Source organism: Phocoena sinus, chromosome 1, assembly GCF_008692025.1.
Source record: "Phocoena sinus isolate mPhoSin1 chromosome 1, mPhoSin1.pri, whole genome shotgun sequence".
Taxonomy (NCBI): domain Eukaryota; kingdom Metazoa; phylum Chordata; class Mammalia; order Artiodactyla; family Phocoenidae; genus Phocoena; species Phocoena sinus.
In genome coordinates, this window is record NC_045763.1 from 7797831 (window position 1) to 7813018 (window position 15188).

Here is a 15188-nt window from a genome sequence, read left to right on the forward strand (position 1 = left end):
AGAAGGTGCTTAGAGAGAGCATTAGCGCCTCTTATACTCTGGGCAGGAGTATACTGGGTCGTAGCCGGGGATCCTGAGAGAGGCACTCTGGATGACCTATGCCTGCTGTAAGTGCCTCCCGGGTCATATGGAGACAGTGGAGTAAATCGGCTTGATTAAACTGCTTAGCAAGATAGCACATGTTGATATTTTGCAGTGTTTACAGGATTCTATTTTAAGAGGCTACACTAAACCACACTTAGAGCAAAGTAATAAAACTCTTAGCAAGATACCAGCATTACAGGGCACACTCACTTTTCTCTGCAGCAGTCATTTCGAGAACAGAAGAGGGAGGGGAAGTGCGCCGGAGTGTCCTTCTACGTATCACTAGTATATAACCTCCCTGATGGCAGGAATTTTTGTCTGTTTTGCTCACTGATGTATTCCCAGTGCCTGCACTTAATAATCCCTCAGTAGATATATTTTAAATGAGTGAATGAACATCAAGGAGATTGCATTCCCTTTTCTCTGCTGCTTGTCTTCCATGGCAGACACGTGCACGCACACACGCACACACGCGCACGCGCGCACACACACACACACACACACGCACACGAGTCCTCTGTGTTCCTGGTGGATAGATAGTTTACTTCTGACTTCACTGAGATCTTCTTAACTCTGGTTATAGAGATGAGCTTAGCAACCATGAGTTTCAAAACCCTGCCACTTGTAATTATTGTAAATGTTAAGATTCTTAAATCTGTCCAGTACATAAATAAGTGGTAATTTTTAATAACAAATCAGATAAGATTTACATGGGTTAGACATTTTATTTATTTAGTAATATTTAAAATATATCTAAAGACCTACAATAAAGCAGTTGGGAGCTGCAAAGAATAAGAAGGAAGCTAGAAGACAGAGTCTGCTCCAGAAAGGCAGGTGGTGACTAAATATTAGACCCTTCATAAAATACTTTGAACTTTGTACTTAATAGTTTAACTATATAAACATATAGAGGTGAAGAAATATTAACCCAGTTTGCATTTCTAGTGTGATAAACTAACCTCTGTAGTTGGGAGTAGCTTCTTTTTATAGTTAATATATATCAGCAGTGACTCTCATCAACTGGGCTCCAGTTCTTTTTTGTTTTTTTTCTAATAAGCTTTCTGTTTTGGAATAATTTTAGATTTACAGAAAGTTCTAGAGATAGTGCAGGGAGTTCCTTCACGCAGTTTTCCCTAATGTTAACATCTTACATAACCATAGTATATTTGTCAGAACTAAGATCTTAACTGTTCACTAAACTCCAGACCTTATTTGGATTTCACCAGGTTTTCTACTGACGTCCTTCTACTGTTCCCGAATCCAACCCAAGATACCACATCGAACTTCTCTGGTTCACTTTGGCTTATTCAAGGACCGTGTGTATGAAGAACCATGTGTAACCTCTTCTTTATTCTGCCTTTCCAACAGTGTTCTCTGATTTTAAGGACTTGATTGGCCAGATTTTAATGGAAGTGCTAATGATGTCCACTCAGACTAGAGATGAAAACCCATTTGCCAGTCTGACAGCCACATCCCAGCCAATTGCAGCGGCAGCTCGGTCACCAGACAGAAATCTCATGCTAAATACCGGCTCCAATCCAGGAACAAGCCCCATGTTCTGCAGCGTGGGTTCCTTCGGTGCCAGCTCTTTATCTAGGTCGGTGTGGTTCTTTTTGCACATCTCATTGGTGGTAAAATAGCCAGGAAGTATGTAAGAGAAGAGAATGTTCATCTGTGGGCCTGTCATGCAGATTATGACATGTATTGTGTTTGGGGGATGGATTGACTCATTGAGGAGATATTGTCTCTTCCACTTGGGTCTCTTTGGCTTTCCATGGTTAGGCTACTGGTAAGTTAAGTTTTAGGAACAAATGATTGTGTATAGTATATTATTCTTTGGAAAGAAGGCTTTCTCATATTATAAGTATAGCCTCTAAATCAGTACGGCAGTCTAATTACAGTTATTTAGATGAGTCTCTAAAAGATCTGTATACTTGAACGCTTAGAGATATGAAGTGAAATTATACTATTCTTTAAAGACATGATATTTTCCATTTTAGTTATTTATCTCAAGCTTTTCTTCAATTTTCTCTCCTTTCCTCCCTTTCTCAACTCGTTTAGCCTCTATGAGACTAGCCCAGCTCCCAACATGAGTGTCTGGAGCTCTGTGCCAATGATGAGTCTGCCTCTGGCCCCCTCGTCCCGGGCAGCCAGCCAGGCGTCCACTCCTCCCGCTTCCCTCAGTCCTCACGGTGCAGCTGCGGGGACACCTGCGGGAAGCCAGCCCTCGTCTCCGCGGTACCGGCCCTACACTGTCACCCACCCCTGGGGGTCGTCATCTTCTCCTGCCCCGCGGTCCTCGGGCAGCTCCATCCTGTCGAGCTCCCCAGGCCTGCCCACCCCAGCTAGTAGCCCTCAAGCCGTGCCCGCCAGCTCCTCCCGACAGAGACCCACCGGCGCGGGGCCACCTTTACTGTCCGCCTCACCCGGTGCGGGTGCCATGAGCAGACGGCCCTCCTCCCTAAGGAGCTCTCCTAGGTATCTATGCAGCAGGAGAGTCGGGTGCGTGTTTGCAGTGCAGGGAGAGGAGATTAACACGGTTTGGAAGAACTGTCGTGTGGCACTGACCTCAGTTACCTGTGTTTCTTTCTTTGGGGTCATTAACCCGCGTGTCTAACTGGTTCGGTAGGCTCGTGCCCCGAGTCCACGCCCAGCCAGGCTTCAGTCACATCAGAAAGTATGGGTTGCTTGATGGTGAGACCCTTTCTTCCCTTCTTCCCCCTCACTCTTCCTCCTTCCTGTACAAGATAAAAAGAAGTCACTTGGTGTTTGAAATCGAGTGCACATGTCATGCCTCATGACAAGTGAATTTCAGAGACCGGGCAGCTTGTATTTGAGAGTTGGGGCTCACAGGACCACTTTTCCACGTTTCGTACTGTTGCTAATCATAGTTGAAATACAGTCAGACCAAGGGGTTGAGGGAGCAGATCCCTTACCTCTGGCAAGTGCTTATGCCTTGACACTTTGTTTTCAGCCCCTTAGAAAGAAGCAGTATCGTGACTCCATTAATCCGCGCCCTCCACCCAAGTGTTCCTATGCCTTTATATAATTTAGGTGAATTATTTTTCTGCATGTCAGTAGACAAAACTTGTAGCGTAAGATTTCATTAAAAGGCCAGCAATTGTAAAAGCTTTCCTCCTCTCTGTTTTCCTTTGTTCCCTGATGACTTTTTTTGCTTTTGTTACGGTAGTATGTACGACAGTCCTTTCTCCTTCCTCTTCCTCGCACTTTCTGGGGACAGTAGTGATGAAGATGGAGAAGAAGATGATGATGATGGTGATGATGAAGGTGGTGGTGGTGGTGATGAGTTTTCTTGTGTCCAGTTTGGGTCCAGGTATCAGAGGAATGGAGTCTTACCCCTGCATGTGCCTAGGTGCTTAGGAACTAACTTTTATAAGTCTTAATTAGAGGTGTGCTTTGAATCCAAACAGGATAGGATCAAATGACTCCAGGTGGCCTGGAGAGTCAAGATGTGAGAAACTTTGCATGTACTAAAGCATTAGGACCTCCTCATGGGGTAAAGTGGTACACAGAAAAAATTTCATAGTTGTTGCCTGACAAGTTTGGAGAAAAACTTACATGTAATCATTTGTCAAGAACATGAACAGGATCCGTCATCGTTAAGATCAAAGATGAAAGATCAGTCATCATTAAGTTCACCCACCCTAAGATCTAAAACGAGAGGCCCTCCATTTATCTGTTGGAAGAGTATTCTTATGAGCTGCCAGGTGTGAGCAAAATCTACTCTGGGAGGCATGTTCTCTTACGTACAGTTGCATGGATTGCTGCTATTTAGGAATGGCAGAGGAGCTGGAACTTATGTCTGTGTGTGTGTGTGTGTCCCTCTCCAGCTCACTCTGGGCAATCCATTGAAGAGCCTATGGGGTCATACTGTCTGGTATAATTGTGATGCTGCTTTCACTTCTTTTTTTTTTTGCTTTCAATAAATGTTTTAAATTTTATTTATTTATTGTTGGCTGTGTTGGGTCTTCATTGCTGCATTCTGGCTTTCTCTAGTTGCGGCAAGCGGGGGCTACTCTTCATTGCCGCTTGCGGACTTCTCATTGTGGTGGCTTCTCTTGTTGAGGAGTATGGGCTCTAGGCTTGCAGGCTTCAGTAGTTGTGGCACGCAGGCTCAGTAGTTGTGGCTCACGGGCTCTAGAGCGTAGGCTCAGTAGTTGTGGCACACGGGCTTAGTTGCTCTGCGGCATGTGGGATCTTCCTGGACCAGGGCTCGAACCCGTGTACCCTGCATTGGCAGGCGGATTCTTAACCACTGCGCCACCAGGGAGGTCCCGCTGCTTTCACTTCTAATCTTAAATTTTGCTAATCATTCACCTCCTTGGCCTTGGTAAAGCCAGACCGTATTTGTTTAGACGGCCTGTGGAATGGCAGCAGAGGCTAAAGCATAGCTCATGATGTTGCTGAATGTTCACCCCTGAAAACCGAGTGAAAGAGATCGCTTGGGTCTTCGAGGTGACTTTGAGCAAGAAAATATAATAGCCCCGTCTTTCTAACCCTCCCACTCATTGTCTTACAATTTTGCTCTTAAATTGAAGTTTCCTCTGTACCAAGTTGATATTTGTGCCCAGCAGTGTTCAAAAATAGCTCCAGGCTATAAATAGAGACAACCGTAGGAGCGAGGTACACTGCATTCAATTCGTCGGTGTTCAGAAGAATCATTAGAGGGTATATAAAGAGAGAGGGGTGTTGGTGCAATGTCGAATATTGATTCAGGAAGGTCAATATTTGTTTTAGGTTGAACGTTGTATCACTGTTTCTCAAGTAAATTTCCCAAAGATAGAAGTGTCTTTTTCATGTAGATAAAGTCCTAATCCATGACTATAGTAATGCAGCAGGCATCCTTGTCAGGAATCAATTTCTGTACCTGATAAAAGTGCTTTATTAATCTGTTTTACTGTAAGCTATCTGTGGGAGAAACGCTGTCTCTCCCGAGCCTGTTGAATTCCAGCTTCCTCTAACAAAGATACCAGAATTGTATGCTGCTTTCACTGACTCCGCTCTAGACTTCTAACATCCCAGCCTTGTGTCAGATCTAGACTTGATAAGGAGAAATAAATCTTACCGATTATGTACTCATAGCTGCGAATAGTTACGGGCATCACCTGCCGGGTACTGTGTCAGCTCTCAGCCTACGTTATCACTCTAATCCTCACAGCACCACCCCTACTTACTGCCAGGAAACGTGGGTACAGGGAGGTTAGTCACACAACTAGTACGAGGTAAATCCTGAGTCCAGAACTCACATGCCTCCCACCATACCCAGCTGCCTCTGCCTTCTCCATCTTTGCCCAGTGGGACTTGTGTTGTTCTCATTCCTTACTAGTTATTTCGCTGCCCAGAGTTTACACATCTACTCAGTTCCTTGGCAAGAAAGTGCCAACATTTTACTCCTTAATTACAAAATTCCACTCCAGTCGGTTGGCAGGTCCTTTGCTGGCTGTTAAAATGAAATCTGATCTGTCCAGGTTTTAGAAATTATAGATTCTGAATCTATATCAGAATCTATTTCAAAAAGAATGTAGAAGGACAGGGCGTATTCATATATAACTGATTAAACAAATAGAGAAGAACTTGAGAATGCACGTAGTGTCAGACCAAGAAGTAGCAGAAAAATCTGATTAATTTGGGCAGTCGGTAAAGAGTTTTTTTCTTTCCCCTTTTCTAATTGATCTTAGAATTTTATTTACTTGGAAGTAAGCACTTTTAACACCCACTTCTCGCCTGGTAAGATCAATGTCATAGAAGCAGCAGTCAAGGGGGCTTGTTTCTGTCTCCCTTTGTGCTTGCCCAGTGGAATCGATGGGTTGTACATCTTTTGTGACGTAGTTAGGACATACATTCCTATGTTAATTATTTATAGTGGTGATAATAAGGGTTAATTTAAGAAAGGCAAAAACATTCCTTCTAGAATGTTTCGTGTGCTCTGTGAAAAAAGCTATAAGAATTATGAGGAACTACTTCCGTATAGGAAGTATGGAAGGGATGGAGGGGAATGGAAGGGATGGAGCAGGAATGGAAATGAGTGAAGTGAGAGTTATCTTTGTAATAAAGATAACAAAGGAATTATTCTGAGGAAAGGTTTTCTGATTGTTTCCTAGGAAGTTGAGGACTAGAAAGAAGTTTTTCTTTCGTTTATTGGGTTCTTCTTTTTACTGCTTAGATATTTCAGTGAAGGAGATCAAATCTTGAAAGTTCTGAGCCTATGTGAATAGAGAAAGAGAAAACTAACAAATAGTGGAAAACATTGACCTTTCCCCTCTTACTTCTGCTGACCATCACTATTTGGAGATGAAGCAACAGAGATGGTCGAAAGGAAATCTTTCTACCATGTCTGTCCCCCAAACCCTCCAGTGATTTCCCTTCTCCCACAGAGTAAGACCCAAAGCCTCTCACCCTGGCCTGCAAGACCGTGCATCCCACGTGTACACACACACACACACACACAAACACTCACACTCACATTCACACTCACACACTCTTCCTGCCCCTTTCTGTCACCCATACTCTGCCTTTCTTTTCCTTCATAGCACTTAAAGCACTTCTGTACTATTTTTGTTTTTAATTGTCTCCTCTCTGTAATGTAGTTGGCATATAGCAAGGTCTTTATCTGTTTGATTCAGTGTACTGCCCCCAGGACCTTCGACACTGCAGACATTTGTTCAGGGAATTTACATGGCTTGACTCTGCCCAGCTCTGCCTTTGCCTTGCATCTAGAAAATATACCATTCCAAAGTCTGCATCTAAAAAAGTAATAAAATAGGGTGATTATTCCCACAATAGAAGAATGGAAACTGCGATGGAATCCTTTTAAGAAACAAGTTTTCTTGGTACATTTAAAATGGGACTCAATTTGCACAGATCTGATGCTTGTATAAATCCCCAGAAATATTTTCATTGTGTTTTCAGAAGGATTCAGCTGTATTTCCAATATGTGAAGTAATTACATTATTCAGTTGGATTGTTGATGTCATTATCAGAAAATGGTTCAAGGGAGGTATAATTTTATAGATACTCTTAGGACTTAAACATGACATGTTTCCAGTGTCATATTCCATGTTACGGTTGTAAAAGCATCATGAATTTCATAACAACTTCTTTAGGAAAAAAATGAAATACTATTTTAAAACATTTAAAAATGTCCATTGATAGCATAAATTTAATGCATGTAAACTGTACACCCCTTGCTCCTTTAGTATCACATTCAAAATTTGAGTTCAGCTCTTTGAGTTCAAACCTAGAGATCCTTATAAACCGGTTTTGACCGCTGACAATCATGCACATCCCTGGTGACACTGGCCGCTTTGCATAGCTGTGCTCATGATCTACTTCGGCACCCTTAGGACTGATCTTATAATTTGGAAGCATGTTGACGAACACTAGGGTTTATTCTATGTTTTCTGTTTAGTTAAACAGAAACATAGTTTCTGTTCTTTCTTTTGTTCTTTTCTTTTGTTCTGTTCTTTTCTTTGTTTAGTTTCTTTTCTTTCTTTCTTTCTCTCTCTCCTCTTGAAAGTCACTTGGAAGTGTTGTTTGGTGCCTGACAGATGATCACAGCATACATCAACGTCTTTTATCTTTGAAACTTCTCTTATACATTCTGAGTGTCTCTCATTGCCTTGCCTGACGGTCTCGTACACACTCTGTCATTTTTCATGCCTTTGCGAAATGTTCGTGAAGGCATTTCGGTTGACTTTGAGGTGTTCAGATCTAAGTTAAAATGAAAGGGGACGTTTTGGCTGAGAATGGAACCCAGTGTCAGTGCATCAGCAGCCACCAGCTAAGCGCGTTGACTTCCCACAGTCGTTCACAGGCACAGCATCAGACTGACTCCTTGCAACTGGCAAGGACCTATTGGCATCAAATATCAGATGCTTTCCATTTCAGAGGTGTAAAAATGTGAGAAAGATGGGGCTTATTATCAAGGAAATGTATAGTTTAAATACTTCATTTTAAACACGAGGAAGATCTATTTTCATTGTCATCTGTGAGAGCTTTTCAAAGGGAATTTAACCTTAACTGTGTATAGTTATAAGCCTGTGTTAGCAAATTTCATCTTTGGGAAGTGCAGTGAATATAGTCCCTGAGTCACTAACCTCAGATGGAAGAGGGAGGGTTAGCAGATAGCTTGAGAGCGGGATCGTGGCAGGTAAAGCCAAATATCTTTCTCCCCTGTCTCCTTCTGGGGATTCACCACACTACTTATATTTATGGGTAGGTTTTTCTGTTTTGTTCTTTTGTTTTGTTTTTTTCCTTTGCTTCATTACAGTCCTCATCTTTCTGTTGTCAGGCCAATTAACAGATAACAGATCTTACCATACCATGAACTGTAGCCCAAATTTAAGTGGTGTGAAGACACAAGAATTGTTTTTGGTTTTTTGAGGTTTCCCACCCTGGGCTGCCCATCTTTGTCTCTGGTGAGGCACTTTGTGGGTGGCTCCATTACCTGCCCAGTCAGGAGGGCGTTGACTGCTTTGTGCTTTTTTTTTTTCTTTTTAATTTATTTATTTTGGGCTGTGTTGGGTCTTCGTTTCTGTGCGAGGGCTTTCTCTAGTTGTGGCGGGGGGGGGGGCCACTCTTCATTGTGGTGCGCGGGCCTCTCACTGTCGTGGCCTCTCGTTGCGGAGCACAGGCTCCAGACGCGCAGGCTCAGTAGTTGTGGCCCACGGGCCTAGTTGCTGCGCGGCATGTGGGATCTTCCCAGACCAGGGCTCGAACCCGTGTCCCCTGCATTAGCAGGCAGATTCTCAACCACTGCGCCACCAGGGAAGCCCTGCCTTATGCCTTTGACTGCTTCTCAGCCTCCCCTCCTCCCTTCCCTTCTGTCAGACCTATGTAGTAAGTAAGTTGTGAGAATTCAGGTTTACGAGACTCTGGCCTGAGAGCCTTGGATTTAAAGCCTTGGCATTGGTTTCATCTTTTTAAATTGAAATACTCTAATATCATACTTTCATTCCAAGGTCAATTATGTGTATTCTTCTAAAATTCTAAGGTCAGTTATGTATATATTCCAGAATTACTTTTGTGTATCTATGCATCTATCTGCATAATGTATCATTAATATCTTAATTCTTCTTTTAGTTTCTAGCTCCTCTCTGCCCCAGGCTGAAGTAGGGATGGGTATCTCAAGTTCCTGATATTCTTCCCCGCCTTTATCATCTTTCACATGTAAATTTTTTTTTTTTTGCTAAGTTTATATTTTTTCATTTATCTTCATTTCATAATTCCTGACCTCTTCCTATGCCATGATTAATCTTTTTGTATCTTTTATGTCTATCAAATTTGTGAGTTAAACAGCAGATTTGGTATTTGACCTATTGATGGTTAATCTAAACTTTGATTTCCTAACACCTAACCCTTGTGATAATGGTCTCAGGGAATAGTTGTTACTAATAATAACGGTGCCTCACGTTGTATCCTGCTTATATTTTACAAAACACCTCCACATGATTTTATTGAACGCTCACTGCAGATGAGATGAAGTTCTGGGTTCAGGTAACAAGTAAGCAGTAGGGATGGGAATAGAATGCAAGTTTGGATACTCCTAGTGCAAGGTTTTTGTTTTGTTTTCACTATACTACTTTGTCCTTTTTGCCAAACATTTTGGAAAATTTGTGTTTGTAACATATTTTTCATGTCTCCTTCTAACTGGACGGTTTTCCTAAGTCCTGTTGCCTAATGCTGGATGAAGGCTTTTAAGATCTGTGCTAGAAATTAGGAAGAGGGGTGTTTTGTTAGTCCCTTGTAACTTCCCTCCTAAAGACTTCGATTACGTAATAGCGTAGGCTGGCTTTAACCTCGAAGCCTGCCTAATTGCAGCTGGCCAGTTGGATTTACATACCTGTGGTATCCCTTCAAATGCCCAGCGCTCAGTAGTAATTCTTAGAGTCCTCCTGGTTTTGTAGGGTGCTGTTCCCAAGAAGATAAGATGTTGGGTTTCTGGACAGACTTTCTTCTTAGGTCAATAAAATGTTTACTAAAAATTGCTATTGTTGGACTTGGAGCAGGTGAAACAAGCAGTCCGCTCCAGCCTCGGCTGCATGGGTGTCTGTGCTTTGTTCTGGGCGTGGGGACCCTAACGGGCTTTCTGCAAAAGTGCGAACTCTATCAAACATGATTTATTGGAACAGGTAAAAATCATCCTTTCTTCTTTTCTCCAAAGTTTTGGAGCCTCTGGTGGGGCAAGTACTTGGGATTCCTACAGCGACCATTTCGCCATTGAGACGTGCAAAGAGACAGATATGCTGAACTACCTCATCGAGTGTTTTGACCGAGTTGGAATAGAGGAAAAAAAAGCACCGAAGGTAACATGAAATGCATTCTTTTTTTTTTTTCGGTACACGGGCCTCTCACTGTTGTGGCCTCTCCCGTTGCGGAGCACAGGCTCCGGACGCGCAGGCTCAGCGGCCGTGGCTCATGGGCCCAGCCGCTCCGCGGCATGTGGGATCTTCCCAGACTGGGGCACGAACCCGTGTGCCCTGCATCGGCAGGCGGACTGTCAACCACTGCGCCACCAGGGAAGCCCGAAATGGATTCATTTTAAAGCCCCCACAAAAACCTGGTTATGTGGTGGATAAATAATTGGTTTTTGACCCCCTAATGAGCATTCACTCATGTATTCAATCAGTAAAGTGGTTATTGAGCATCTACTATGGGTCAGGCACTGTGTTAGGAAGCTGGGGGTGGATCAGTGAACCAGACAGACGAGGATCCCAGTCCTCATGGAACTCACATCCTAGTGGAGGGAAGAAGTGACAGGGCCAAGTGCCACTGCCACCAGTGACTTACACGGCCCTGATGATTTCTCTCCTAGTCTGTCGTAATCATAATAACCAACATTTATGGAGCGCCTAAAGTGCCAGACACTTGGCTAGGTCTCATTCTCACAGTTGTTCATTAGTCCAGTGTGGTCCTGTGTGGTATAAGTATTATTTTTTTCCATTGTGTTAATAAGCAAATGAACCTCAGAGAGATCAAGTACATACTAACCTCGGTCTTTCCTAAAAGCCAAGTGGTGTAAAGTGAACTTTCGAAAAGCGAGGGATACCTGTAATTGTTCAGAATCACATAAATAATAAATTGCAAAACTGGGTTTAAACTCAGCAAGCTGCACTTTTTCTTCTATTTCATGCTGAGTTACTTTATTATTATCGCATTTCATTCCTATTTCATTTTCTTTTTTTTTTAAGTTTTTATTGGAGTATAGTTGATTTACAATGTTGTGTTAGTTTCAGGTACACAGCAAAGTGAATCGGTTATACATACACAAATATCCACTCTTTTATTTAAGATTCTTTTCCCATATAGGCCATTGCAGAGTACTAAGTAGAGTTCCCTGTGCTATACAGTAGGTCCTTATCAGTTATCTATTGTGTATATATAGTAGTGTGTATATGTCAATCCCAGTCTCCCAATTTATCCCCACCACCCCAATTACATTTTCTAGTTCTGGTTTTCCATTGGAAACTAATCCGGCTGTCAACCTGTTAGCTTCATATTTGTGAAGGGCTTCTTGGGGTTTGCTGCACTTAACCTTAGCAAAATCAAAGAGAGTGGGCATATCTCTGAAATCCCCACGTGGTCACCTGAAGCTTCTGCTTCTCTCTTCTCTAATTGTAGATTTTAGCGGAGACATTATACTTGGACGATACAGTTACTGTAGTTTGTTCATCATCAGTAAAGGAAGAGAAAAGGGTGCCATTTCCTGCAGATTGATCTCTCCTGACTCTTCTCAGTTTTCAACTGTATGGGATTATTTTGTTTGTCTTTGTAGACCTAACCTCTACCTTTCTTTGCAGATGTGCAGCCAGCCAGCAGTCAGCCAGCTTCTGAGCAACATCCGCTCACAGTGCATATCCCATACTGCATTAGTACTACAAGGGTCCCTCACACAACCAAGGTATGAAAAACCAATATGTGCTTGCTGTTAGCAGGGAGAGGGCCCTCTCCATCAGGCTGTCCAGCCATTCTGCACCACGTTGGATAACTCACTTCCTCACCCATGAAATGAGTGTTTGACTAGATGGTTTCTGAGGTCCCTTTCTTTCTCTAAAATACTATGAAAATAAAACACTCTGTGTGCTTTATTGAGATAGACTGTGGTTCAAATATGTTGACATCAGGGCAGGAAATTAGTAATTCAGTTTAAAAGCAGCTGCTTGAAAGCAGTATAGATACTTGAAAAAAATGTGCAGATCATCACTTTCCATGTATCATATAATCAATTTCTGTTATTCAATAATAAAGAATAGTGGTGGAATCGGTAATATGGGAATCACCCAAAGTGTACTACATTATTAATTTTTGTTCAGAGGGTCCCATAAAGGTTTCAAGTTTAATAAAAGAGTATTTCTGTATTTCATTTCTCTTATGAAAAGACATCTAAAGGAAAAATGACAAAGTTCAAGGTTTATTCATTCTGGATGATCTTACCATAACCATTTTTGAAATTTGTCAGGAAAGAAAAAAAGGAAAATGATGCACATGTACTAAAACTTAAACACTGTTCCGTGGTTAAAATTAATAAGAGCTTAAAAAAGTCTTCAGCCACTGCTAATCTTTTTTTCCCCCATTGGATGAGGCATAAATAAATAAGTAAAAGAGACGTATAATACTTTGGTTTTTCTAATGCTTTATTTTTCAAGGGCTGTATGGAGGCAAAAATGGATCCTTTCAAACTTTCTATAGTTTCTCACAGAAAAGCCCCCAAAGTGATTATCTTAACAATGAGAAAGGTGATCTTTTGCCTAAAACGATTGACTGTTGTGTGGATTATTTGGGAAATTTGAAGCTTGACCTGTGATTGTCAGCTACGTGACATTCTGTATGTTCTGTTGTTACACGGTGACAAGTTGATTCATCAGAGCCCTTGACTTTCGTGGGTCTGCAGGTCCCTGCAGCAGCCGTCCTTCCTGGTGCCGTACATGCTGTGTAGGAATCTCCCATACGGCTTTATTCAAGAACTGGTGAGAACCACTCACCAGGATGAAGAAGTGTTCAAGCAGGTACGGTTTTGTGCGTTTGCTACTGAAAGTGCTGGATTAGGAGCTTCCCTGCTGAGCTAGATTTCTAAAGACGCCGTATATTGAAAACTTTGGTTCCTGAATTTGAACATGCGCATGTTATTTACTCAGAGAGAGCTCCCCGAGGTGCCTGTCCTGAGGAAATCAGATTGACAGCTGCATTGTTCAGATCATGTGTACATTTCAACTAATCAGTCAAGCATCAGGTATTTTAAACATGGTCTGTGCTAAGTGCTTCGGGAGAGTAGAAGAAATATCAGGCCCTGTCTTTGATTTTAAGAAGCTTTTAACACACTACCAAGAGGTAGCATAAGATGTGGTATACATTTGCCAGATAAATAGTGTTGAAAATCAGTTCTCTGAGTTTACAAAAAGGAGATTAATAAATCAAAGACCAAATTAGCTCAGCTGCAGTTTGCACGTCACATAAAACCGTTGTCTTCTCACCACTAGACCGGGAATGAAGTCTCAGATCTTACTGATTACTTCATTCATTAGGTATCCATACATTTTTGGTATCCCATTATGTAAAGGCAAGTGAAAATGCAGATATGTAATATTTAATAATAAAGCTTAATAGTAATAATAACAACTAAAAAGTTAGTCTTGAAGATTTCTTCCGAGGTAGAACCTTGGCATGAATTTTGATTACTGTTTTGTGGCCTGTGTTGTAAAGTAAGGACTTTGCCACAGCAACTTTAACACAGCTGTTTCCCATGATGAAAGGATGCTAATGACATTTTCTTACAATTTGTTGTATGATAATCTCTTTTTTTGTTTCTAGAAAGAATAATAGAGGCAATAGCTACAAATGATATGATTCCTTTTAATCTGTTTTTTGAAAAACTCTGTTTGTTTGTTTATTTATGGCTGCTTTGGGTCTTCGTTGCTACGCACAGACTTTCTTTAATTTTGGCGAACGGGGGCTACTCTTCATTGCGGTGCGCAGGCTTCTCATTGCAGTGGCTTCTCTTGTTGCGGAGCACGGGCTCTAGGCATGCGGGCTTCAGTAGTTGCGGCACACGGGCTTCAATAGTTGCAGTGCACGGGCTCAGTAGTTGTGGCTCACGGGCTCTAGAGCGCAGGCTCAGTAGTTGTGGCACATGGGCTTAGTTGCTCCGTGGCATGTGGGATCTTCCTGGACCAGGGCTCGAACCCGTGTCCCCTGCATTGGCAGGCGGATTCTTAACCACTTCGCCACCAGGGAGATCCCTTATCTGTTTTTATACCTAATATTATTTTTAACTGTTCATATTGAGGCCTTTGAATTCTCAGGAAGTGTGTTTTCAGCAGTTTTCAAAATATTAGTAAAAGAAGCATCCAGGAGTGAAAATCCCAGTCAGTGTTGTGTATTCTGTATTTGGAATTTCTCAACTGCTCATCTTAGATGATGGTCTTACTGACTTATAGGAATATTTTAGGCATTATAGTGAGCTTTTCTTCTCTAGAAAATTAAGTGAACTCTGATGAAAATATACAACTGTCTTGGAAGGTTTAAGTGATACTCTATATTATATGTGTAATATATATAAAGTAGAATACTTCTACTCAAAAAGACATCACTTGAGGAGCCAGAGTAGCTTTACCTGTATGAAAGCCTGGAGATCAGCTAAAAAAGTATGTTATGCCTATTTTATTCATAAAGAAACTTACATAGAGGCTATGAAATGACCTCTATGTGTTTTTGTTTTTTTATATATTTTAAATTTATTTATTTCATCTTATTTATTTTTTGGCTGCATTAGGTCTTCGTTGCAGTGCGCGGGCTTCTCAGTGCGGTGGCTTCTCTTGTTGTGGAGCATGGGCTTCAGGCACGCGGGCTTCAGTAGTTGTGGAGCACGGGCTTCAGTAGTTGTGGTGCATGGGCTTTGTTGCTCCACAGCATGTGGGATTCTCCCGGACCAGGGCTCGAACCTGTGTCTGCTGCATCGACAGGCGGACTCCCAACCACTGCGCCACCAGGGACGCCCGATCTGTTTATTTTTAATCACAGACTTCTGATCCCTTGTCTTTTCTTATGTGTCACTATGTTTCCTCAAGAGAAATGATGAGTACGGTGGA

General features: G+C 42.0%; 1 protein-coding gene across 3 annotated transcripts in view; it reads left to right on the top strand.

The window, feature by feature from the left end:
- The window catches only part of UBE4B (ubiquitination factor E4B), a 110897-nt gene that overhangs the window by 43930 nt on the left and 51779 nt on the right, over positions 1-15188 (top strand). For 2 of the 3 annotated variants that reach the window (XM_032632557.1, XM_032632565.1), the window contains 4 exons: positions 1453-1681; positions 10268-10409; positions 11904-12004; positions 12995-13109. In XM_032632557.1, the coding sequence (XP_032488448.1) occupies positions 1453-1681; positions 10268-10409; positions 11904-12004; positions 12995-13109 (587 nt within the window). Of the gene's footprint in view, positions 1-1452; positions 1682-2145; positions 2563-3274; positions 3419-10267; positions 10410-11903; positions 12005-12994; positions 13110-15188 lie in introns of all 3 variants that reach the window. The other variant, XM_032632574.1, reaches the window with a different exon arrangement.